The sequence below is a fragment of the Psittacula echo genome (assembly GCF_963264785.1).
Source record: "Psittacula echo genome assembly, chromosome: 22".
Taxonomy (NCBI): Eukaryota; Metazoa; Chordata; class Aves; order Psittaciformes; family Psittacidae; genus Psittacula; species Psittacula echo.
In genome coordinates, this window is record NC_137758.1 from 308,130 (window position 1) to 334,145 (window position 26,016).

At 55.2% G+C, this 26,016-nt stretch overlaps 2 protein-coding genes across 4 annotated transcripts; both read right to left on the reverse strand.

Moving 5' to 3' along the window:
- Window positions 1-279: 279 nt before the first annotated feature.
- On the reverse strand, window positions 280-24,086 carry GNAI3 (G protein subunit alpha i3). 3 transcript variants are annotated; one of them, XM_080632664.1, is made up of 9 exons: window positions 23,873-24,086; window positions 14,554-14,596; window positions 14,324-14,465; window positions 12,538-12,695; window positions 5,204-5,332; window positions 3,527-3,656; window positions 2,457-2,610; window positions 1,361-1,569; window positions 280-1,281 (listed from the first exon to the last, which is right to left on the reverse strand). In XM_080632664.1, the coding sequence occupies exons 1-8, from the start codon at window positions 23,988-23,990 to the stop codon at window positions 1,379-1,381; spliced, it is 1,065 nt and encodes a 354-aa protein (XP_080488790.1). In that variant the 5' UTR covers window positions 23,991-24,086; the 3' UTR covers window positions 280-1,281; window positions 1,361-1,378. The 3 variants fall into 3 exon arrangements, with proteins under 3 accessions (XP_080488790.1, XP_080488791.1, XP_080488792.1); XM_080632665.1 differs by lacking the exon at window positions 23,873-24,086 and adding an exon at window positions 20,792-22,047; XM_080632666.1 differs by lacking the exon at window positions 23,873-24,086 and adding an exon at window positions 19,516-20,124.
- Window positions 24,087-24,705: 619 nt separating this feature from the next.
- On the reverse strand, window positions 24,706-26,016 carry GPR61 (G protein-coupled receptor 61; the record flags this gene model as incomplete). Its single annotated transcript, XM_080632888.1, has 1 exon — window positions 24,706-26,016. One exon carries the CDS (start codon window positions 26,014-26,016, stop codon window positions 24,706-24,708), a length of 1,311 nt encoding a protein of 436 aa, XP_080489014.1.

Genomic DNA, 26,016 nt, shown 5'->3' on the forward strand with positions numbered 1-26,016 from the left:
GACCCAGCCCAGCTCTCTCAGCCTGGCTCCAGAGCAGAGCTGCTCCAGCCCTCACAGCATCTCCGTGGCCTCCCCTGGACTCGCTCCAAGAGACGGAGCACAATGAACTCTCCCATCTGTTACTCCCATTTCCCATGGGAGCACTTCTCTTCTTGCCCCAGCAAAGCACCAAAGCGGGGGAGAAATGAAGAATGAACTGGAGACCAGGTTAAACCGTTTACTCACCATTTTAATACTGCCAACAACTAGAACAGATGGAAACTGTACACGTGACAAACCGGGAGAAGTCGATGCAATGGTTCAGCAAAGGAATATCCTGAGGGCTTCTGACTGTTACTACAGGAAGAACGATGGCAAAGGGGAGTTTGGCACCACATATACAAAGTAAAGGCATGCTTGTCCATAAGGATTGGGAGGCTCCAGACAGAAAAGGCCATGGGGAAAATGCACAACAGAATTGCCCACCGCTTCCACCGAAACCCACAGCAGGATCTAAGGGGTGAGGAGTTGCTCTGTAGCAGCACATGGTCCCCAGCCCCTTTGGAGCTCTGGTTCCTCTCCAAGGGGGGCAACACATTCAGCTTGAGGCTGATCCCATGGAATGGATCAGCATAAAGCAGGCTCACCCCTAAAGCCTCCTCCTGCTGCAGGAGCTCCTTTGGGAAGAATGGCAGGAGAATGGGAACACGTTACATATCAGAAGAAGCCATTAAGAGCTCTAAGGATCCTTTAAGTAGCTGCAGATATATTAAATCCTGACCATATCAAGTGTTAAAAACAAAGAGTTCCTGCTAAGAGGAATGCTTCCTGCATGACCTGCTCACGTGTGCATAGTTAAGTGAGTAGTTTTTGTTGGGTTTCTTTTAAGGTTTTTATTCTGAAAACAAGATTTGCTTGCAAAGAAAGAACTGAAAACCGGTAAAGTTATTGTTATCCTGATGGAAAAAACAACCTTAAAACCAGACTAGTGGCGGCTTCTTAACCAAAGAAAAGAGAGAAAGCTACATATTGAAGGCCTGGAATCCAGCACCTCAACTTTCCAACAAGCTGTACACATCCGAGACAACACCATCGGAGCGACGTCGGGATGAGCCCGTCACACAAATGGTTGCTCCACTCCACCCTCACTCCACCAAGGAAAAAGGTCCCTACTAGAGAAGATTGTGCTAAAGAATGCAACGTTCCTCATGCTGGTTTGCGTTGCCCTGGTCCCCTTCATGCTGCTGCTGTCCCCAGCGAGGCAGCCAAGAGGCTGGTTCTCAAGTCAGCGCATGGAATAAACTGGGATGGAAGGAAAGAGGGAACGTTTAGGGAGGTGCCAGGCAAAGCCTCAAGCCCCAAGGTACGAGCCCATCGTTACCTTCTGCCCCTTTGCTCCTCAGTAGAGCCCACACTCCTTCAGGTTGTTTTTAATGATAACATCTGTGACAGCATCAAAGACAAACTGCACGTTCTTGGTGTCGGTGGCACAGGTGAAGTGGGTGTAGATCTCCTTGGTGTCTTTTCTTCTGTTCAGGTCTTCAAACTGACACTGGATGTAGGCAGCTGCTTCCTCGTATGTATTGGAGCCTGAAAAAGAGAAGATCCCTGTCTTTGGCCAGCACTTGACGGCACAGAGATCTTTTAAGCACATATTAAGCCGCTTGCAGCCATCTGCCTTATCCATCTACAAATCCAAATCCACCATTAACCCCTTCTAGTAAATCTGGAGGCTATTCCCAGCTCCTGCTCAGTGACCTTGGACAAGTCCCTCCCTGCTCCAGCCTCCTGCCAGAGATCACTGGAACCAGCTGTCGTGCTTCATGCCATTCATCCCAGGTTGCCCAGAGAAGCCCGAATCCCTGTGTCCAACCTGGCCTTGAACACTGCCAGGGATGAGGCAGCCACAGCTTCTCCGGGCACCCTGGGCCAGCGCCTCAGCACCCTCACAGGGAAGAGCTTCTTCCCAGTATCTCATCCAACTCTTCCAGTTGGAAGCTGCTTCTCCTCATCCCATCCCTACATCCCTTGTCCCAAGCCCCTCTCCAGGTTTCCTGCAGCCCCTTTAGGCACTGGAGCTGCTCTCAGGTCTCCCCTTCAGGAGCCTTCTCTTCTCCAGGCTGATCCAGTCCAGCTCTCTCAGCCTGGCTCCAGAGCAGAGCTGCTCCAAACCTCTCTCCCAGCCAAAAAGCAGAGAGTGCCCTTGCTGTGATGGAGAGCAGCACGTTGCTGTTTGTACTCCAGGCTGTGAAACAGCACGACCAAGGCTGCTCTGAGCCACAGACATGAACGACCACAGTTCTTCCAGGAAAATGAGCTATCAGCTAACAAAGAGCCCAAAGACTCTGCCCAAGAGACAGAGTTAAGGGAACAGAGAAGAACTGCTTTTGAGTTATCCTGGGTTGCGTCGGGTTCAGCTGACTCATTCCTGGCCCTGGTGACATAAATCCATGGCTGTTTGCTGAGCCCTGCCTCACCTGTGTACTCTGGATAGCAGATTGTTAGTGGGCTCTTCTTAATCTTTTCCTCAAACAGGTCCTTCTTGTTCAGGAAGAGGATGATGGATGTGTCTGTAAACCACTTGTTGTTACAAATGCTATCGAACAGTTTCATACTCTCATGCATCCGGTTCTGGAAAATAAAGGGAGAAGGAGGAGGTGTCATTCCAGAGGTGTTAGGGGAGGATGGGGTGGGGACAGACAAGATCTAGTGCAGAGGCCAGGCTAAGGAGGAGGAGTCATAAAACCTCAGCCTGGTTTGGGTTGGAAGGGACCTCAAAGCTCATCCAGCTCCAACCCCTGCCACGGGCAGGGACACCTTCCATTGGAGCAGCTTGCTCCAAGCCCCTGTGTCCAACCTGGCCTTGAACACTGCCAGGGATGGGGCAGCCACAGCTTCTCTGGGCACCCTGGGCCAGCGCCTCAGCACCCCCACAGGGAAAAGCTTCTGCCTAAGAGCTCATCTCGGTCTCCCCTCTGGCAGGTTCAAGCCATTCCCCTTGGCCTGTCCCTACAGGCCCTTGTCCCAAACCCCTCTCCAGGTTTCCTGCAGCCCCTTTAGGCTCTGGAGCTGCTCTAAGGTCTCCCCTTCAGGAGCCTTCTCTTGTCCAGGCTGACCCAGCCCAGCTCTCTCAGCCTGGCTCCAGAGCAGAGCTGCTCCAGCCCTCGCAGCATCTCCATGGCCTCCCCTTGATGTGTCACTGACATCTTCGCTGCCACCAGAGCATGGGCACAACCCTGAGCAGGGTCAGGTCACTTCCTCGCTCTGCAACTCCCCCAGGACGTATTTGTTTGCATAGAGATGCACGCATACCCCAAGGGCAACAACTCAAGGCACCTCCCTGCAGCGAGGGCCTGGAGAGCATCTCCTTTATGCTTTCCAGGGCAAGTCACTGCAGGCTGCTGCGAGGAAGTGCTCATCTTCTGATGAACAGCACAGCAGTAACAAGAGCAGTGAACCAGAATTCCACCCACCCCCATGGAGGACAGCTCTGCGCGTGCTTCCACCTCCCTTCCAGCAGCCTGCTACCGGTAACTCCTCAACATACCATTTCCTCATCCTCGGCCAAGACAAGGTCGTAGTCGCTGAGGGCCACGCAGAAGATGATGGCTGTCACACCTTCGAAGCAGTGGATCCACTTCTTCCGCTCTGAGCGCTGCCCACCAACATCAAACATCCTGGGGGAGGCAGAACAACCAGCTCAGAGACCACGAAGACCTCCCTCCCCAGCCCCACCACATTGCAGGGGATGGAGGAGGCTCAGCTGAGGCCTCTCAAGCAGCACTGGGGGAATGCAGCCTTCCATTAGTGAGGCTGAGAGGTCTGGGCCCCCCGTTCCTCAGGAGAGAGGGTTTTCAAAGCAGAATTCCCCTTCTCCAGAGCCACTCCAGCAGGAAGAACTGGCTGTTACCTACGTGGCTGCCCATGAGCCTGCTGATTCACCAGGGCACGCTCGATTTCCTTAGCAACAATCTATGTGCTTGAGTGGCCTCCTAACATCCGACTCAGCTCTGGCAGTTCACTGACACTGTAGCTTAGGAAGGCTTAGCTGGAACTGCCTGAACACTCCAACTGGGAGCAGGAAACTACTGGGGTTTAGAAGCAGTTACATGTGTTCAGTAACATTATCTGGAGCTGCAAGGCTGCAGAGCTGCTCCCAGCAGTCCTGGCTCTCCTAAAATGATGTCCTTTGAATCGTTTCCAACACCCTGCTCAGCAAAATGCTCTGAGCTGCTCTAAGGTCTCCCCTTAAGGAGCCTTCTCTTCTCCAGGCTGAACCAGCCCAGCTCTCTCAGCCTGGCTCCAGAGCAGAGCTGCTCCATGGCCTCCTTTGGACTTGCTCCAGTAGCTCCACATCCCTCTTGTGCTGCTGCCCCTGTTCTCCTCCAAAACCATGCAGCAGATCAGGTGTTAAAAGCAACTTTGCATTTCTGCTGTTGCTCTTTCAAACTGTCTTCAAACACAAGCTAAAAATCAGCAAACAGACACTTATTTAAAGGCTCTGAGCAACAGAGACTTAAAAACATTGCCACAGATAAAGGAAACTCGGCCAAAGTTTCCTTACATCCCATCAGAGAACACAAGTCACACGTGGGGCTTTGGGCTGGGTGGCAGGAGCACATTTGCAGTCCAAAGCAAGGGTTGTCTCATGAGCAAAGAGCAGGGAGCAGAGCTAAAGGGCAGGCTAGAGCCACTACAGAGGTCAGCAGGAGCTCCATTAGTGATACATAAAGGGACACTGCCACGTCCAGGCTCGACACCTGAGCCCGGCGGACCTGAATTTAGAAGGTGGAGAGGACAAGGAAGTGCCATCCTCCGCAGTGGCCTGTCCCCAGCGTGCTTGCTGCATGTCAGGCAGCACAGTTACCATAGAGAACACCGTGCAGCCCCGAGCCACGACTGGGACTGCAGGGAGAGCTCCTGCTTCAAAGCAAGGGGTTAAATTCGCCCTCAAAACCCACTCAGTGTCCTTTTAGTATGTTTGTTGGCTCCTCTAAATGAGCTTTGAGTACCTGTGTCTGTGTTTCCAACATAAAAGCAGCTGAAAAGAACAGAAGAAGGCAAAGAAAAGTCAAACCAGTGCCTCCAGTGAGCGATGCTGCTGGAGAGGGAGCAAACCGGAGGCAGGAGGACACTTAGGGCCCAGTGTGGGACCTGCCACTGGCACCACACACTGAAGCCAGCCCTCCAGCCCATGGGGGAACAAGCTCTGCCCTTCACTTACTTGAAGTAGAGGTCCTTGAAGGTGAAGTGAGTCTCCACGATGCCGGTGGTTTTAACTCGGGTGCGCAGAACGTCCTGCTGGGTGGGAATGTAGGTCGGCTGGGATATTCGATCCAAGTCATTGAGGTAACTAAACCAGGAGACAACACAAGATGGGCTATTTTAGTGTGCTGCTCACCATGAATCTTTTATAAACTGCAGAGAAAGGCAGCACAGAACCTATCCATCACCTGCCCCCGGTACAGACCATGCCCTGAGCAAACCCCCCCCCACCCCGGCTCTATCCTAAGGGCTGGTGTTGTGGTGCTTTCGGGTTTAACCCTTCCCCACGTGACCTTGCAGCTGGGAGTGAAGCTGATACGCAGCCAGCACAGGGCTGCTGATGCAGAGGCCATGCCAAGACTGGTATCTCTTGGGGCAATCCATAGTCAAGGTCTTTCGTCTCAAAGCTCAAGGCAATAAATCCAACGGTTCACTTTTAAAGGGCAAGGAGACACCAAAGGAAGCAGGGGGAAAAATGAAGCATCGGGAAGAACTCACAGGACAGGAGGATTCATTCACTTCCAGCAGCAACAGGGAGCAACCTGATGTCTGCTGGAATAAGCCACAGCTCCACAGCATCAAGTCAATGAACCCACTGAGACCCCAACTAACTCCAGCTACAGCAAATGCAGCCCTGAGGGGAAGGACTTGGGGTGCTGGGTGAGGAGAAGCTCCCCATGACCCAGCCCAGAACCTCCCCATGTGCTGGGCTGCACCCCTAGAGCAGGAGCAGGGCAGGGAGGGGATCCTGCCCCTCTGCTGCGTGAAGGGAAGACCCCCCCTGCAATCCTGATCCAGCACAAGAGGGACCTGGAGCAGGTTAAAGCCATTCCCCTTGGCCTGTCCGTACAGGCCCTTGTCCCAAGCCCCTCTCCAGGTTTCCTGCAGCCCCTTTAGGCACTGGAGCTGCTCTCAGGCCTCCCCTTCAGGAGCCTTCTCTTGTCCAGGCTGACCCAGCCCAGCTCTCCCAGCCTGGCTCCAGAGCAGAGCTGCTCCAGCCCTCGCAGCATCTCCGTGGCCTCCTCTGGCTTCGCTCCAACAGCTCCACGTTCTCCTGTGTTCTTGTTCCCTTCACCTTTGTCCAGGTGTAGTGGAACTTGACCAAAAGCAACAAACCCACCCTGGAAAAGCAGGGTCTGAGCTTGTGGTTTCCAGCGCCTCCTCAGCCACAACTTGCCAGAGTCTGTCTGAAAGCTTGAACATGTTCCCCACCAGCACTGGCTTCAGAACTGAAAACACACCTCAAGCGCCTGCCTACAGCCCTCAGAGGCAGAAACCCTTTCCACAGCCTCCTTTACCACCAGGCTCCTTCCTTCATACACTGAGCTTGCAACACCACTTCCCCCCCTTGGATCCATCTGTTTACAGAGCCAACCATTTCTCATGCCGCAGCACCACTGTGCAAACACACGCTTGCAGAAGGATGCTTCGGGGTTTTGTTTCCCTTCTCCCACGGAAAATGAGGGTTCAAGTACATAAAAAAGCTGACAAAAACATACAGTGGAATTTGGGTTTGTCTTAGTGCCCCTCCAAGAGTTCCCAGAACAGCAGGGGAAGGCCAAGTGCAAGGTCCTGCACATGCATCAGGGCAACCAAGCACAAATGGGCAGAGACTGGATGGAGCAGCCCAGAGAAGGACTTGGAGGTGCTGGGTAATGACAAGCTCCCCATCACCCAGCCCAGCCCCCCTGTGTGTTGGGTGCACCCCCAGAGCGGGAGCAGCAGGGCAGGGAGGGGATCCTGCCCCTCTGCTGTGCCCTGCAGAGATCCCCGCTGCAGCCCTGATCCAGGCTGGAGCAGCTCTGCTCTGGAGCCAGGCTGAGAGAGCTGGGCTGGGTCAGCCTGGACAAGAGAAGGCTCCTGAAGGGGAGACCTGAGAGCAGCTCCAGTGCCTAAAGGGGCTGCAGGAAACCTGGAGAGGGGCTTGGGACAAGGGCCTGTAGGGACAGGCCAAGGGGAATGGCTTGAACCTGCCCGAACAGGGGAGACTGAGATGAGCTCTTAGGCAGAAGCTCTTCCCTGTGAGGGTGCTGAGGCACTGGCCCAGGGTGCCCAGAGAAGCTGTGGCTGCCCCATCCCTGGCAGTGTTCAAGGCCAGGTTGGACACAGGGGCTTGGAGCAAGCTGCTCCAGTGGAAGGTGTCCCTGCCTGTGGCAGGGGTTGGAACCAGATGAGCTTTAAGGTCCCTTCCAATGCAAACCATTCCATGATCCGTGATCCTGTGGCAGCCTGGCGCTGGTTCAACAAGGATCCATCATTCCCAAGCCACCACAACTCCTGCCAGCTTCAGCATCAGCCCATCTCAGCTCTCAGAGATGCGGGCTGCAGAAGCAGGATGCTCACGGCCTTCAGCGGGTACAGATAACAGCTCTCCCCTCCTCCATACGCTCACATCAACCTTGGCATGGGATTTTCCTAACAATGCCCTCATGTCTGCTTGCAGCACTGGAAGGAATCCTTTCAAGGCCAAAATTGGCTCTGAAGGCTTCATACAAAGCACTTATTATGAAGAGTGAAGCAGAGCTGGGGGAAGGGGATTGTCACCATCCCACTGGTGACAGCAGCCAACAGAGCAGAGAGAACCAGGTTTGGTACCGAGGGGGCTTTCAAGCACCATCATCACCAGCACTTGTGCTGGCTGGGAAACACAAACAGCATTTGTCCTGCAGAGGAATTCATCATCCTTAGGCAAAGGCTTCCTGCAGCGAGAGGAAAACAGGGAAGAGCTGGTGAAACCTCTATTTCATGGAATCACAGAATCATGGAATGGTTTGAGTTGGAAGGGAACTTAACGCTCATCCAGTCCCAACCCCCTGCCATGGGCAGGGACACCTTGCACTAGAGCAGCTTGCTCCAAGCCCTGTCCAACCTGGCCTTGAAATGTTTAAATATAGTTTAATATTAGGAATATTTAATATCTGAGCAGGATTTAAGGAATTCCTTTCTCTTGCCTCCTCTCCCCCCTCATCCAGCTTGGTTTTGGCAGCTGAAGCAAAGCAGAAAACAAGGGAACAGTGAAAAACTCCATGGAAAGGGAATGTTGTGGGTCCCCTTTAGCAATGCAAATGCTTGTCTGGGTCAGTGAGGGCAGAGGCACCGTCTGTGGCACAGCCCTAAGCTGAAACAGCACATGGCAAACCCTGGAGCTGTGATCCCGAGGTGGTGCTGCACACTGGGAATCACAAGGAAGTGCCTGGAGGACCACGCTCTGCAGCTGGAGCTTGACAGCAAAGAGGAGAAGGGAAAAGAAACCCACATCAAAGGATGTAGGCTTTCTCCAGCAGCGTGTCAGGGAATCCAGGGCAAAGCTGTCGCTTGGGACCAAGACAGGATATGCCAGAAGGGAGAAAGGGGGATCAGAACTGATGTTAATGGCCTCTGACTGCAGAGAATTAATCACCTCCAGTGTGTGCAGAGTGGTGCCTGCATGGAAGGGGAAAAGCAGCAACTAAAATCACTTAAAGCATTAGAGCAGCTCCCAGTGCCTAAAGGGGCTGCAGGAAACCTGGAGAGGGGCTTGGGACAAGAGATGTAGGGATGGGATGAGGAGAAACAGCTTCCAACTGGAAGATGGAAGAGCTGGATGAGATACTGGGAAGAAGCTCTTCATTATGAGGGTGCTGAGGCGCTGGCACAGGGTGCCCAGAGAAGCTGTGGCTGCCCCATCCCTGGCAGTGTTCAAGGCCAGGTTGGACACAGGGGCTTGGAGCAAGCTGCTCTAGTGGAAGGTGTCCCTGCCCGTGGCAGGGGTTGGAGCTGGAGGAGCTTTAAGGTCCCTTCCAATGCAAACCATTCCATGACTCCATGACTGTCTGCTTGCCGATATTCCCAAGGATCAGACAGAGATAACAGAAGAGATGAAGAAGCAGCACCGCACCTCAGCATCCCCTTTGCTGCACCACCAAGCAGGGTTTGCTCTTTGTTGCACCAAGCATCATGCACAAAGGAATGAAGCTTCCTCATGGCACTGAGTCCAGGTGAGAGCAGGGATCTATGGAACCATTTGCTCCCATCATAGTAAAGAAAAACGGGAAGCTGCAATAAGACAAGTGAAAATAGAGATGCTGAGTGTTCACTCCAGTGCTTGAACATCCACAGGTCAGACCAGGAATTACTCAACTGCTCTTCAAGACAGAAAATAAGGAGAAAACATGCAAATCCCTGTGCTTCCAGACAGATCCCCTGGATTTGTGTCACCTTTGGGAGCTCCCCCAGCCATGACACAGGGATTAGGACACCCCATTGCACTGGTTGCCTCCTCTCCAGCCTGCCAGGGCAGCCCTCTGATGGGCAGGATCCCATCTTGCACAATGGGAAGTGCTCAGCGAGGCAGGAAACAGTAGGAAGAAGCTTTAGGAACAATGTGATGCTGCTGTGCAAGCCCTTGCTCCTCCTGCCACCACCTCATGTCCTGACCTTCACAAGCTTTCACCCAGATGTTCCTCTTTTTGGCCCACTTTGGGTGTCTCACCGAGGCTCCGGGGCCTGATGTGGGGTGAGGAGCAGCCCCCAGGCAAACCAGAACCCACACCACAGCTGGAAAACCAGTGGAAACCACTGGGCACGTGTTTAAAGGCTGCTAACCCCGGAGTTTCGGGCCCATTGTAGGTGATAAGGAAAGGAGAGGGAAGCAGACAGGTCTGTAGCTGCACGATCATGCCCTGCACTGAAGGAACCAGCTCCCAGTGTTTCCCAACCACGGAGTTGCTGGGATACAGATTCAAACTAACACTGCTGCAGAGCAGCTTCCTGTGGTTTGGGGCTGGGAAACCAAATGCTCTGGTAGCAGAAAAATGTCCTCCTTGGGCTGCAATGTCTCTGCCATGCAGAGCTGTCACCAGCCCAACACAGCAATCCCTCACAGGAGCTGTGCTGCACGAACCAGGACAGAATCCAGACATGAGTTGGTGGGAGATGCTCAGGAATGGGAATGACCCACTGAAATCCAGCCCGGAAGGAGTCAGGTCAAGTGGACCCCCACTAAAGCAGGCTCATGCCCTCAGTTCCCAATCTGCTCTGCTCCTGAACCCTTCCTACCCTGTAACAGAATCAGACTGGTTTGAGTTGGAAGAGACCTTGAATCTCATCCAGCTCCAACCCCTGCCACAGGCAGGGACACCTTCCACTGAAACAGCTTGCTCCAAGCCCCTGTGTCCAACCTGGCCTTGAACACTGCCAGGGATGGGGCAGCCACAGCTTCTCTGGGCACCCTGGGCCAGCGCCTCAGCACCCTCACAGGGAAGAGCTTCTGCCTAAGAGCTCATCTCAGTCTCCCCTCTGGCACGTTAAAGCCATTCCCCTTGGCCTGTCCCTACAGGCCCTTGTCCCAAGCCCCTCTCCAGGTTCCCTTTAGGCACTGGAGCTGCCCTAAGGTATTGGAAGACTGCTGTTTTTTCTCCACTCTGCCTCCATTCTCCTCTTGCACAAAGCCAGGCTTCCTCATCTTCAGCTTCCTCCTTCAGCAATCTCAAGCATTGATGCTTTCTGCCCTAGATCTCCACTCAAGAAGTCCTTCCCTGTATCTTTTCATTAACTTACTCCCTCATTCATCCCCCACATCTCTCCTTCCTTCTCCCTTTGAAGCTGAGGTTTCCTCCTGGCATGCTGGAACAGCACACCCAATGCCAAGAAAGCCTCTTGTCAGCTCCTCACCTTGATCAAAACCCAAGATCCCTTGCCAAGGCGGTACAAATATAGCTGAATTCTGCCTCATTTTCCAGCTCAGATGTGCTCTGTGCAGAAGGAGCCTGCAGGCACCTGAGCTCTGACACATCTGAAGCTCCTTCCTAAAGAGCCTTCCCAAGCTCTTTTTTCAAAGGCTTAAAACCTGGCTCAAGACAGACAAGTTTACAGCTGGACATCAGGAGGCAAAACTCAGCCCAAACCATCCTTCAGAGCCTCACAGATTGGCTCTACAGAGACCAAGCTCGTGACTTCTTTCTGTTTATAAGCACCAACTGTTTTGCTCATTCAAATCAATCATTTCCCCTCCCTGCACTAACCTGACTCTGAGAAGGGCTGAGGCACTCACAGATTCTCATTGAGCAGCCAGCAGCAGCCCATTGCTCCAGCCAGAACTTTCCAGTTAGGAAAACAATTGCCTGCAGTTCAGAATGGGCACAAGCAGCAGGCTTGGAGCTGGGCTGAGTGTGTGGAGTGAGGCACAGGGATGGAGCGCGAGAGCTGCTCACGGGAAGGACACCAGGGCTGGGTCAGTCTGGAAAAGAGAAGGCTCCTGAAGGGGAGACCTGAGAGCAGCTCCAGTGCCTAAAGGGGCTGCAGGAAACCTGGAGAGGGGCTTGGGACAAGGGCCTGTAGGGACAGGCCAAGGGGAATGGCTTTAACCTGCCGGAGGGGAGACTGAGCTGAGCTCTTAGGCAGAAGCTCTTCCCTGTGAGGGTGCTGAGGCGCTGGCACAGGGTGCCCAGAGAAGCTGTGGCTGCCCCATCCCTGGCAGTGTTCAAGGCCAGGTTGGACACAGGGGCTTGGAGCAAGCTGCTCTAGTGGAAGGTGTCCCTGCCCATGGCAGGGGTTGGAGCTGGATGAGCTTTAAGGTCCCTTCCAACACAAACCACACCAGGGTTCTATGAATATTGATCTGCCAGTATCAGGAGTTGTTGGAAGTTGTAGCTCACCAGAAATGCAGTATAACTAGAGCTCAGCTCCAGCAGGCACTATTCCTTTCTGTGGGGATAACAAAGGTGGCAGAGCTCATCACAAGCTGTTAAGTTACTCTTCCACTAAACCCAGATTCCCCTAAGCACAACACAAGGAATGTGAGTTTTCCCTCCCTTCACCACAGAATCAATCAGGCTGGAAAAGCCCTTTCAGCTCATCCAGTCCAACCGTTCCCCAGCGCTGCCAAGGCCACCACTAACCCATGGCACTGAGGCCTCGTCTCCACTGTGTGTGAGCACTTGCAGGGACGGTGACTCCAGCCCTGCCCTGGGCAGCCTGTTCCAATGCCTGAGCACCCTTTGGGGAAGGAATTGTTCCTCAGCTCCATCTAAACCTGCCCTGGTGCAGCTTGAGGCCGTTTCCTCTTGTCCTGTCACTTGACCAGCAACCTCCTCTTAATACTACACACAAAGAGTAAAACTGACTTTGATGAGATCCAGCACCAAGTCCCCTTCTAAGCTCAGCCCCATGTAAACCAGATGAGAGCTTCTGTCCCCCCCAGCTCAAAAGGGGACCCTTCACCACCCAAGTCCCATCCTGCTTCCAGCCACCCCGGCCCTTCCAACACCGTTTGGCTCCTTGGGAAGAGCCCAGGAGCTGAGAATGGTTTCTTACTATGATGCAGAGTCATTGAGCTGATACTCCCTGGATCTGCTGAAGCAGGCTTGGACTCCAGCATCTCTCCACAAGCGTTTAATGACCCCAGCCAGCTCGGTGGTCATCACTCCCTCCTCTGCACTGCCAGCTAACACGAACAACTGACGTGCATCGTCCTGCAGAGAAGGAAGACCAAAAGGAATTAGGAGGAAAACCCACTGACACATCCACAAACACAGCAGGGTTCAACATCAGAGTGATCCCAGGGGCTGCAGGAACTGCTCTGAGGGATCATAGTCCCCCCTTCATGCTGTCTATCCACTCTTCTGCCCCCAAAGCATCAAGTTATTCCTCTCCTGCAGTTAGAAAGGCAAATATTGGGCAAGAAGGTCCAGCCCGTGGGGTGAGACTCATTGATCATGGGTGGCACAAACAGCTCTGTGGCTGCAGGGATCACTGCTCTGAAGTACCAGGCAGTGTTCCCACTGGAAACGTGACCTTTCGGGAATGTTTAAGATGAGGGAAGGATGCCAATGGGCTACTGGAGACTAATGAAGTGAGCCACAAAGGTTTTGCAGTTTAAACACTATTACAGAGCTGTACAGTACAGCAACAGGAATCTAAAGCAAGCATTGGGTGCTTGTGGGTTTAAAGCTTTGGGGACTTGCTGTTTGCTGCAACAGCTGTAAGGGAGAGGGGTTCTTTAATAAAGCTTTTCACCAGGAGATGGGATGGACTGATCAGGATCCGAGTGGTTGCTCTGGAGCATGAAACATCCTTCTCAGAAGCCTCAGAGCCAGACTTCCCTCTTCTACAAGTTAGAAGAGTCTGGAAGGGAAAGCCAGGCTGACCTCCATCCCCCACTGCTGCTTGCTCCTACGAGGAACAGACCTGCCAGCATCCTTCCGGGAGACTGCCCCATTCCTGGCAGTGTTCAAGGCCAGGTCGGACACAGGGGCTTGGAGCAAGCTGCTCTAGTGGAAGGTGTCCCTGCCTGTGGCAGGGGTTGGAACTGGAGGAGCTTTAAGGTCCCTTCCAACCCAAACCATTGTGTGATCTAGAGCAGCAGCCATACAACAGCCCAGGTTAATGGGCAAGACACGAAGCGTATCGGCTGAAGGGCACATCATAAGCTCAGAACATCCATGGCTGCATCACTAGAAGCAGGGCTGGTTACTTCCCCATACATTAACTGTAAGCAGGAGGAATTAGAGCCAGACAGGAAGAGTCTGAGGCTGAGCACCACTGCCTGCACCCATACACGCAATTCCTGCCCCTTACACGTTGCCAGGTGCCCCGACTTCCATTCTGCCTGTGCCACTCATCCACAGGGGTGTTAAAGGATTCTTGACTTCACTTTGTACCATGTGAAGTGTTGGAGGTGACAGTGGGAACAGCCCAGGGAATCGGCACAACTGGGAAGGTGGGGAAAACACCCAAAAATGAAGAGGAGGAGCAAGAGCAGTGAAAGCCATTAAGATTTATTTGGCTAAACATCAAGTTTAAGTGGCAGGATGCTGTGACACTGCTGAAGGCTGATGTTAAGCCCTTTAAAGCTGAGAATTTGATTCAAAATCATAGATTAGACTCAGGTTTGTGGGTTATGTATTTTTGGGGGACCATTCAAAGTTTCTTAACCATGCCCTCAGTGAAACACTCAACACTTGGCACTGATAACACTTAACAGATGACAAAAGGGCTTTTGCTGTTGTAGCTTGTAGCAGACATTCCCTCCTCTATCCAGGCTACATGAACACAACTCACAGCACAGCCTCCAACTGAGAGAAACAAGTGCAATACTTACAGCTCTGGCAACCTCCCCAAAGTCTATCTTTAGCCTGCCCATGGCTCTTATGATGGCAATGATGGACTGGATGGTATTGCTGTAGACGACCACTTTATACTGCTTGCACTCGTCCTCCGAGTAGCCATCCTCATGAATAATCCTGGAAGAGAAGAAAGCTGTCATTCCCAAGCCAAGCCAAACAGGCACCACGGATCTCTCAGCACCAAACCGCAGCCGCTCTCACTTACTTCATCTGCTTCACAATGGTGCTTTTCCCAGATTCTCCAGCACCTGGAAAGCACCAAAAGAATTCGTTAGCAACCATGTGAGATGAAAAGGCAGTGAGATCCCACTTGCACTTGTGCGCAGCTCTGGTGTCATCAGCATTAAAAGGACACGGAGCTGTTGGAGCAAGGCCAGAGGAGGCCACGAGGATGAGCAGGGGCTGGAGCACCTCCTGTATGGATGAGAACATTGGGGCTGTTCAGGCTGGAGAAGAGGAGCTGCGTGGAGACCTCAGAGCAGCCTCCAGTGTCTGAAGGGGACTATGAGGATGCTGGAGAGGGACTCTTCACCAGGGACTGCAGTGATTGGACAGGGGGCGATGGGTTCAATCTGAAAGAGGGGAAGTTCAGGTTGGATCTTAGGCAGAAGCTTTCCCTGTGAGGGTGCTGAGGCGCTGGCCCAGGGTGCCCAGAGAAGCTGTGGCTGCCCCATCCCTGGCAGTGTTCAAGGCCTGCACTTGGCTGTGAGCACGTTCACACTCCACAGCCTCAGCGCTTCCAGCCCAGGAGGAACCCAAACCCTCACTGCTCTTTTCCACACCCACCCTCCACATTCCCTGTATCAAGGGGCTGCGATTTAGAAAGCTGCAGCATGCCAAAGCAGCCGTGCTCAGCCCTGCGCCCAACAGCAGGATTCAGAAGAGCCTTTTGAACATAACCTCTGTGGCTTTTACTTCTCCTCTCATCTTTGCAGTCATTTCCTCCTTCGATCATCTGAAAACAATCTGCTGCTGCAGCAGCAACGCTCGACTTGCAGTGCCTGTCATCTGCCTGACAACACAGCACCAGAGACAAGGGTGCCCTGACAATACTGCTGGCTTGGTTCTACCCCACCAATGCAAACTGTGCTCATTTAACTCCTTCCCTTCTCCTTTCCAACCTCCCCAAGCTTCAGTGACAGCTTGAAAGAGCAGCAAGCGCCCTCTCAGAGGTTCCTTCAAAGGGAGAGGAAGGAAACAGTGACCCACACCCTCCAAACCTCTCTACTAACACACAACGCAGCCCGGGCTCTATAGCAGACACTGCTGCAGACACCGCTACAAGGGCATGGAGAAGGAGTTAAGTCACCTCCTGTGGGACCTCACTTGCTGTTCCGGGTCCTCTCTTTGCTCCTGCAAGAGCCAACCCGACACGGTTCCTCATTAAACACTCATTTAAAACCATCTGCCCTGCAGCTCCAGCCTCATTCCCAGAGCTCCTGCTGGGCTGGCAGCTGCTGCTGCTGGGCCCATCTCAATTGCTCATTGTAAAACAAGCATTAAGGCTGCCCATATGCTGAGGGACCTGCACTACATCCTCCCACACAACAAAAGGCTTCCTCAGGGGCCTCCCTCACTTGGGACTCTGCTTCTCCTCTTCTGTTCCCCCAACCCCACACAAGGTCCCCAGTACTTTGCATTTTACTCCCTTTCAGCCCTGAGCATCAGCATCAAGTGCAACCTCCTGCAGGTGGGTCAGGGCACCCCCAAACACAGACACAGCCCCTGCAGAGATGTGGATTGGATGGAGCAGCCCAGAGGACTTGGAGGTGCTGGGTAAGGAGAAGCTCCCCATCACACAGCCCAGACCCCCCTGTGTGCTGGGTGCCCCTCCCAGGGCAGGGAAGGGATCCTGCCCCTCTGCTGTGCCCTGGGGAGACTCCCCCTGCAGCCCTGATCCAGCTCTGGGGCAGCAGCACCAGAGGGACGTGGAGCTGTTGGAGCGAGGCCAGAGGAGGCCATGGAGATGCTGCGAGGGCTGGAGCAGCTCTGCTCTGGAGCCAGGCTGGGAGAGCTGGGCTGGGGCAGCCTGGAGAAGAGAAGGCTCTTGAAGGGGAGACCTTAGAGCAGCTCCAGTGCCTAAAGGGGCTGCAGGAAACCTGGAGAGGGGCTTGGGACAAGGGCCTGTAGGGACAGGCCAAGGGGAATGGCTTGAACCTGCCAGAGGGGAGACTGAGATGAGCTCTTAGGCAGAAGCTCTTCCCTGTGAGGGTGCTGAGGCACTGGCCCAGGGTGCCCAGAGAAGCTGTGGCTGCCCCATCCCTGGCAGTGTTCAAGGCCAGGTTGGACACAGGGGCTTGGAGCAAGCTGCTCTAGTGGAAGGTGTCCCTGCCTGTGGCAGGGGTTGGGACTGGATGAGCTTTAAGGTCCCTTCCACCCCAAACCAGTCTGGAATTCCGTGATCTCCAGGTCTCATTTCTGTTCTTCAGCACTTGAACCTTCTCGAAACATTTGCAGATGTCCACACCACACCAGCTGCTGTTCTCCTTTTTCCAACTCACTGGAGTGGCTGTAAAGGGTTTACATAAAGAAATCCATATTGGAAGTACTCAGTAAACAGCTTTATTCGTGCACCTTCTGTTCCCTGCTATCATGCAGCCTCCCTTGCTCTGGTGCAGGGTGTTCCCAGGCACAATGTGGCTTAAACCTTCAGTCAAGGACCTTTAATAGAAGGAATAAAGATCAGGGAGTTAAATGCTCCTAAACCACTGCTCCAACTTACAGGAAAGCAATGCTCTGCATTAGAAAGGAAGCTGAAGAGTGGCTGGGGTTACACTGAAATGCTTCTGGACTCTGCAGGCAAAGCACCAGCCCCTGGGCTCGCACAGGGACCAGATGGGCAGCTCAAAATGTTCCAAAAGCATGAAACATAAAACTGGATCTTGCCACGATCAAAACCCAGGGAAATGGGAGCATTGCTGGGACGTTCCTCACTGTAAAAGGAAAAGCAAAGCTTTGCTCTTTGCTGGGGTCAGCAGAGCCACACAGGGATCACGTTTCAGCACAGGGTGACCCAGGCAGGGATGTCGTAACTCCAGGGGGAAATTGCTTCAGAAGCTGAACTTCTCTTTCCCTAAATAAGCAGCAAAGAACGGTCTTATCCCGCAGCTCTGCCGGACACAAGAGCAGCTCATCCATCCCACAGCCTCTGCAGTGGTTTGTCCCACCTGATGGATGCGTCTTCTGCATGGGACTGGTTCAGGATGGAAGGGACCTTAGAGCTCATCCAGTTCCAGCCCCCAGCCTGGCTCCAGAGCAGAGCCCTCGCAGCATCTCGGTGGCCATCTCTGGATCCAGTGAAGTCCTTGTCCTCACAGCATCCTTCAGCATCAGAAACCAGAACCTTTCCCCCCCAGAAGCCAGCCCGAGCCAGGAGGCACCAGAGCTCCACAACCCCCCTGAGCTCATCCCAAACCACCCCACAGCACCCCAGGGAAGAGCTCAGCACCATCAGACAGCACTGAGCTCCCTTTGCCCCGAGGTGTGACAGCCCCCAGCCACATCCCTTTTCCCTGGGGAGGAAGGGAGAGGGGAGGGAACCTCAGCAGCTCTTCAAGCACATTATTACCAGCCCTGGGAGACTGATGTATACACAGGAGGGAAATGATCTCCCAAGCATTTCCCTGGAGGAAGCAGGGGCTTTCCTGCAGCAAGGGATGGCAGCCAAGCCACTGGCATGTCCATAAACTGGAGATTAAAGGGAAGAGAGCAAGGAACAAGCTCCCAAAACACCGCTGGGAAGGACAGGCTGACACAACAGCACTGGTGATAAACAGGTTACAATTTATATCACGCACTTTGGGACCCAAGGAAGGTCGGTCAGAGCCTTCCAGCCACCAGCATCCAGGCCACTGCTTCAGAGAGCACCAACAATCTGATTTCTAAGAGTGGGTTCAGTGAAGCTGTATTCAGATGCATTAAACTGTGCTCCAGGAGAGCCATTTCCTTCCCAGGCTCCACTGAAGGGGAAAAGCTGCGCAGCATCTGACAGTGTGTGAAGAGAAAGCAGGTCACTGCCGTAGGAACCCTTAGAGACACACAAGAGCTGCATCGGGCACATCCATACAGCACAAGTGAGGCACACCAAACCTCAACAGTCAGAGATGTTTCTGCTCTCCAGAGGAGAGCCTGTAACTACAGCAACAGCCCACAGCAGTGTTAACATCTCAGCAGGGCTTTGGCAGCAGCTTTGCCAGACCATTCCTGAGGCAGGAGGATGCTGTGACCCTTCCTGATCTCTGGAATGCAGGGGAATTCCTCAGCAATTCCAATATCCCCTCAGAAACCAGCTCAGGAATAACCCAGATGTTTCACTTGAAGCTGCTGAGCTGCAGACTGGGGTGATGCTGGGAGCCGTGGTGCTGAGGGGCAGCTATGGGGTGATGCAGAAGAGCCTGGATGTGGTCACAGCCCCCCCGTGACACCTCAACCTAATCATCTCCCCTCTGAGAGGCCAAAAAGGGGTGAAACCAAGAGCATCAGAGGCCAGCCCCTAAATACCAAGGGAGCTGTTGGAGCAGGAGGCAATAAATCAACATAAATCCACTGGGCATCTCCTTTCATCTACATTTATCCCACAGCAAGTGAGCACAAATACTTCTCCTAAGGTAGGTTTCCACAACTGGTTTGTATTCCATATGGAAAGGCCCTTGAATGCTGGCACATGCCATGACCACTCCCCTCCTGGTTTCCAACCTCATTGTGCTGAATTCCAACCCTGACATCCCAAACTCCAACCCTGACATCCCAAACTCCTTGTATGGGTATTTCCAAGCTGCCATTCGGGTAAAATTCCTCCCATCTCCCCTTGCCAAGTGTTTATTTATTCCAATGCATCCCTGGAATGCTCTTGGGTATCACACAAGGCCAAGAGGGGTTCGACAGCTACAGACCAAACACAGCAAGAGCACTGTGAATCAGGCAAAGGGGAGCATTCCCACCTGGAGTACTGCATCCAGCTCTGGGATACAACACAAGAGGAACACAGCACACACCGCATGATGTGGCTTTTGGCTGCAGCTCAAGGGAACATCTCCCCTGGCTGGCCCCCCCATCTCATCCGATGGGCAGATCCATGTCTATGCTCTTTACACTCAGGAGATGAAGCATAAGGAGCAGCTTCCAGTGAAGCTGGCACATCCCAGAGGCAGCCAATGTCTTCACTAACCTGTCATGACCAGGTCATCCTGAAGATGCACTCAACAGCAGAGCTTCCAGCCCCCAAATGCCATGGAGTAAGGTTTTCATCCCCCAAATGCCATGAAATAACATATTCATTGCCCAAATGCCACGGAATGCCAGTTCTTCTTGGGCAGGACTCACACAAGTGGATGCTGTCAAAGATATGGGATAAAAAAGGCACCATCTGCTCTGCTGGGATACTGGAATGGGAGGAAGACAACAGAGAAACAGCCAAGCAAGGCCTGAAAAATGGGAGTTTTATCGGAATCAGAGAAACCTGATGGAATGATGGATCCGTGTTGAACCAGCGCCAGGCTGGCACAGGATCATGGAATGGTTTGGGTTGGATGGGACCTCAAAGCTCATCCAGCTCCAACCCCTGCCACGGGCAGGGACACCTTCCACTAGAGCAGCTTGCTCCAAGCCCCTGTGTCCAACCTGGCCTTGAACACTGCCAGGGATGGGGCAGCCACAGCTTCTCTGGGCACCCTGGGCCAGTGCCTCAGCACCCTCACAGGGAAGAGCTTCTGCCTAAGAGCTCAGCTCAGTCTCCCCTCTGGCAGGTTAAAGCCATTCCCCTTGGCCTGTCCCTACAGGCCCTTGTCCCAAGCCTCTCTCCAGGTTTCCTACAGCCCCTTTAGGCACTGGAGCTGCTCTAAGGTCTCCCCTTCAGGAGCCTTCTCTTGTCCAGGCTGCCCCAGCCCAGCTCTCCCAGCCTGGCTCCAGAGCAGAGCTGCTCCAGCCCTCGCAGCATCTCCATGGCCTCCTCTGGCCTCGCTCCAGCAGCTCCATGTCCCTCTGGTGCTGCTGCCCCAGAGCTGGATCAGGGCTGCAGGGGGGTCTCCCCAGAGCACAGCAGAGGGGCAGGATCCCCTCCCTGCCCTGCTGCTCCCCCTCTGGGGCTGCACCCAGCACACACAGTCTCTGCTCCCCATCTGCTTGCTCAGTTCTTCAGGTAAAAGCTATTTTAGGACAAACTTACGCTTTTCATTCTTTCTGCATGAATCCACAGGACCATTTCCCACCAGGACACAGTGTCTAAACCCAGCAGCACTCTTCCAGGCTGAGTAATGGTGTGGTTCAGGCACAGGCAGTTCCACACTGGCTGTGCCCACACACAAACACTGTTTGCACAGGCTGGGCCGGGCAGGAACCGGCTGCATTTGGCACTGGGACAACACCATACATCCAGCAATGGGCTTTGTCACCCCATGTCACACAACACACACACCCCCCTCCAAACATGGCATAATGTGCCAAACCTTCCGACAGGCACTGCAGAGCAGAGCTGAGGATCCAGGTGAGGTACCCAGCCACAGTTCCGACACCTCCTCCATTCCAGCTGCTCATCCCAACTGGAATGATCCCATGAGGTTCCCTAGTCAGCAGGATCGTGTCTGTGCCTGCAGAGCGTTGCGTCCCTGGAGGCAATGAGGAGGAAAGGGAGGTGCTGAGAGCAGGGGCTCCCAGATTCTGGAAGCACCGGCTCTGGGCTCCCTGCTGCTGTCAATGGGTGAAACCATTCCCAGCTCCCGAGCTGAGCTGTTGCTGATGGTACTTCCACATGGAACACTGCTTCCAGCACACGGGCAGGGCTGGCACGGCCTCAAGTCAGTGGCTGTTCCATGCTCAGGGTTGTTTTATACAACCCAGAAGTGGAGGAGTTGCTCAACAGAGGAGTTGTGAAAGGGAAGGATTGGGAAGGGACTGAAATCCTGTGGAGGAGCTGCCACACCAACAGCTCCGGGACTGCCTTTATCCCAATGATCCCGGAGTTATCACAGCACCAGAGCACCTCCTGCATCCGAACCACCCCTGGGATGCAGGAATGATCCAAGCACAGCAGCTCCAGGAACATGGAGCACACAGTTCAAATCCTGCTTCCTGCCCTGCCCGATGGAAGCTGGTGCTTGTGGAAGAGGAGAGGAAGTCAAACACCCCAAAACCCTTCCAGTTTTGGGTCCATCACTAACCCCAGCTCAGCCAAGGCTGCAGCAGCAGGACAGGAATCCCTTGTATAAGTATGAACCTCCTCCTAACCTACATAACCCTGCACAGCACAAACCAGGGCAAGAGGCTTCAACAGAGCCAGGGGAGGATGTGCGGATCCAAACCCTGTCCATGAAGAAACACATCCCTAAACCTCCTGCAGCCCTGTGGCAACAACACCAGAGGGACGTGGAGCTGTGGGAGCGAGGCCACAGGAGGCCACGGAGATGCTGCGAGGGCTGGAGCCACCTGCTGATGCAGGGAGTCATGGAATGGTTTGGGGTGGAAAGGACCTTAAAGCTCATCCAGCTCCAACCCCTGCCACGGGCAGGGACACCTTCCACTAGAGCAGCTTGCTCCAAGTCCCATCCAACCTGGCCTTGAACACTGCCAGGAATGGGGCAGCCACAGCTTCTCCATTCAACACATTGCAGTGTCCCACCACTCTCAGTAGAGAACCTGTGAGAGCCTCTTCTGGAGCAGTCTCTAAGTCTCCCAGTGCAGGGATGAGACATTCCTGCTGCATTCCTGCATCTGGAACTCCCAAAGAACCTACCAGGAGCTGCTGCTCCATTATGATCCCAGTTACCACTGAATCCAGAAGAGCTCATTTGGAACGGATCTACCAGGATCTTCTTGTCCAACTGCCTGCCTCAGAGCTGACCATATTGTTAAGGGATTATCCAAATGGCTCAGGGCATCACCCGCCTCTCCAGAAAGCCTGTTCCAGGCTCTTGGTGAGGGAATCCTTCCTCACATGCACTGGGAACTTCCCAGCACAGCTCTGAGCCGTTCCCATGTGTCTGCCTCTGGGAAGCAGGGAGAAGAGCTCAGCACCTCCTCTCCCCTTCTGTAGGAGCTGCAGAGTGATGAAGCTGCTCCTTACCCTCCTTGTCTCCAAACAGATGAGCCCCAAGCCCTCGGCTGCTCCTCACAGGGCTTCCATGCTCACAGCACCACATCCAAGGGTTCTGCTGCCATCCAAAGCCAAGAGTTGCCCGTACGGCAGCTGCTCTTTGGACTTCTAAAGCCTCCCCTGCTCTGAAACCAGTTCCCACACCACCTTTTGGGGACTCCCTCCCCTCCGCCATCAGTCAAGTCATGGCCCCAAAGCCCTCAGAGCCTTTTCACCACCACCACAAAGAGCACAACCCACAAAGAACAAACCTGAGGTAGAAAAACACAAAGGAAGAATTGCTCCATCCAGAGAAGGTGCTTACAAACACCTGGAGAACCCAGGATCATCCGGACACACAGCCAGCAAGATTCCCATGCACACACAGGGTGGGAAAACTCAGAGCAAGTAAAACCCGGCTGAATGGAGAAGGAAGCCATTCCTCTCGTCCTGTTCCTACAGGCCCTTTTCCAAAGCCCCTCTCCAGGCTTCCTGGAGTCCCTTTAGGCACTGCAGCTGCTCTAAGGTCTCTTCCAAAGAGAACTATTCCCTGCAGCTCTTCCCAAGCCCAGGATGTATTTAGCTGGGAAGCACATGGAAGCAATGCTCCCTTCCCATGCTGTGTGCACACACCGAGGCTGTGGCCACCCCACCACTGGCGTCACCATCTGCAGAACCAGCCCGGCCAGGGCAGGGTGACACCAGCCTGAGCTCACCCTCGTGCAGAGGCAGCTCCATCAGTGGATCATGGCTGGGAGCACCCAGTGGGATCACCAGAGCCACTCACACAAAGGGCACCTCTGGGGTGAGGAACACAAGTGCCCGGAGCCATTTGCATCTGATCAAAGGCTTTAATCCCACTACCCTGTAATAAGAAGCTCAACAGCCCCGATGACTCCACCCCTGTATCCAGCATCACCGGTGCACCCATCCCAGGACCCCGAAGGACACTGACACCACCCCAGGGAACAGCTCTTGGAGGCAGCAGGAAGGGCCAATCCTCCGGGCTCACGGGTCACAGCCACGCTGGACACTCCAGAGTGTGCTCTCCCGGCAGCAGGCACAAGGAGAAGGGCGCATCCCATGGGAGCAGATCAGTCTCCCCAGGCCAGGCCGCTCCCTCCCCTCTCACCCCAGGAGAGGAGCAGGGACCCAGCGTGTGCAGGGACGAGGCCATTCCAGGAACGGGCGGGGAGCGCCGCTCAGCGCTGCCCTAAGACACAAAGGCTCGAAGCAGCCTCACCCCCGGGACCCCCCATGGCTCCGGGGGGAGACCGCAGCCCCTGCTCTCTCTCACTAACACCCCGGGACCCCCCCCACTCACCCCCATCGACCTTCCAGCCCCCCCGGGCTCCCCCTCCCTTCATCGGAGCCTCTTTAGAAGACCCCTGAAGCCCCCCATACACACACACACACTGCGGACCTCAACCCGCCGTACCGCCCGCGGGCCCCTCCTCACCGAGCAGCAGCAGCTTCACCTCCTTGGCCGCCTTCTCGCCGTCCTCCCGCAGGTTGCGGTCGATCATCTTGCTGCGCTCCACCGCCGCCTTGTCCTCGGCGCTTAGCGTGCAGCCCATGGCGGAGGCGGAGGCGGCGGCGGCGGCCGGGCCGGCACCCCGGGAGCGGGACGGGAGCGGGACGCGACTGCCGCGGCCCGGGCGGCTCCTCAGGCGGGCCGGATATCCGGTTGTGCGCGCAGGGCACGACGGGAAGCGTAGTCCCCGCGGGGCACAATAGAAGAGGGACTTCCGCCTCGGTACCGCGGGGCATGACGGGACTGGAGGGCCGAGGGGGACACACTCGCAGTACTTCCGCCTCGGTGGAGCGAGGCATTATGGGAGCACAGGCGGAGGGAAGCTGCACTTCCGGGTCTGTGCAGAGGGGCATGATGGGAGTTGTAGTCCTTAGGGGCAAGCGGGACTGCCGCCCCACATCCCCATGTCCCGCTTCCCCACGTCATCCACCCCACACACCCTCACGAGGGGTCTCCATCTCCACACACCCCCAAAGGGACAGGTCTGGCCCCATGGCTATGGGGCAGCCCCAGAGGGGACAGCAGCCAGGCGCATGCCCATGTTCCCTGGGGCAGGAGGGTGCCTGGGGGGCAATGGCAGGGTGGGCAGTCCCCGCTCCAGCCCCATCTCCTGCTGCATGGGGGCCGCAGTGGGGCTCGGGGGACCCCGTCCATGCCAGGACCGCAGTCCCAGCCCCACGCTCACCCCATCACCCCAAGCCGCAGCGAGCACGCACAGACCAGCTCTCCCCTCTCATCCATGTTCTCCATCCCCACCGCTACAGCTCCGGTTTGGCCGCACGGAGCCCGTCCCCTCCGCGCCGCTCCATCCCCTCTCCCGCGTCCTCATCGATCTGCCCCGGGATGCGGAAGTCGATGTGGGCCGGGTCCGGTTTGGGACTGGGGGTGCGCGGCCGCGGCTCGCAGCCGGTGCCCTGCAGGAACTGGAGGAAGTTCTCCTCGATGGAGCCCTCGCGGCTCGGCAGCCGCAGGTCCTCCTCGGGGGGCTGCTTGAAGAAGCAGGTGAGGAGCCGGCCCAGCTCGGCCCGGATCTGCCGGTTGAGGCACCCGTAGAAGAAGGGGTTGGAGGTAAAGCAGGAATAACCCAACCAAGTGACCACAGTCTCGGCCGCCGGCCCCACCAAGGGCTGCGCACTCAGCGCCGTGTAGAGGTGGAAGGAGAAATAGGGCAACCAACAGAAGAGGAACTGGCCCCCCACGGCCAGCAGGATGGCGGCCGCTTTGCCCCCTGCTCCGAACGTCCTCTGCGGCGTGGTCCGAGGGGCTCCCGACGTGGTGACCATGGTGGAGCGGCTGCTGAGCGACTCGGAGCGGCGCCGCGGGGTCTCCATCCAGGTCGGGAGCGGGCCATGGTGCATGGCGGCCACGCGCGCCACCTTGAACATGCTGCAGTGAACCACGACGATGATGAGGAGGGGCAGGAGGAAGTAGAAAGCGGCGAAGAACACCACGAAGAACTTGCAGTAGGGACCGCGGCTCCATTGCAGGGAGCAGCCGCGGGTGCTGGGGACCGGGGCCCGGTCCGAGGACAACCAACCCAAGACGGGGACCAAGGAGGTGGCAACGGCTTTGAGCCAGACGCCGACCAGGACACAAGCCACCAAGCCCACGGTCATCCTCACTTCGTAGCGCATGGGGTGCACCACGTAGTAGTAGCGCTCCACGTTGATGGTGGAGATGGAGAGGATGCACATGGTGATGAAGCAGACGCTGAGGAACAGGTAGATGCGGCACATGGCTTCGCCCAACACGGGGCTGTCGAACACAGCCGAGCCTGAGAGCATCTCCAATGGCATCAAGGTGAGGGCGGCCAAGAAGTCCACCAGGCAGAGGTGGAAGACGAAGACGAACTTCCTCAGCGCCGGGGTCTTCACAATGACGGTCATGACGGCGGCGTTGCCCACGATGGCCGCCAGGTCCATGAGCAGCATGAAGAACAGCCCCACCGACCTTGAAGCCACGTCCCTGGCTTTGGTGTCAGCTGTGCCATTGGGGGACATGGGGCCGGGGGAGGGCTGGAGTCCCCGCACCTCCCTAGAGCCATTCCAGGCCCATGGTGCCGGCTCCAT

Coding starts and splice junctions, on each gene's coding strand:
- GNAI3 (XM_080632664.1), bottom strand. CDS start 23,990: ATGGGCTGCACGCTAAGCGCCGAGGACAAGGCGGCGGTGGAGCGCAGC. Junction 12,696..14,323: donor TTGGGGAGGTTGCCAGAGCT/GTAAGTATTGCA, acceptor CCTTCTCTGCAG/GACGATGCACGTCAGTTGTT. Junction 5,333..12,537: donor CTCAATGACTCTGCATCATA/GTAAGAAACCAT, acceptor CTCCTGGTTTAG/TTACCTCAATGACTTGGATC.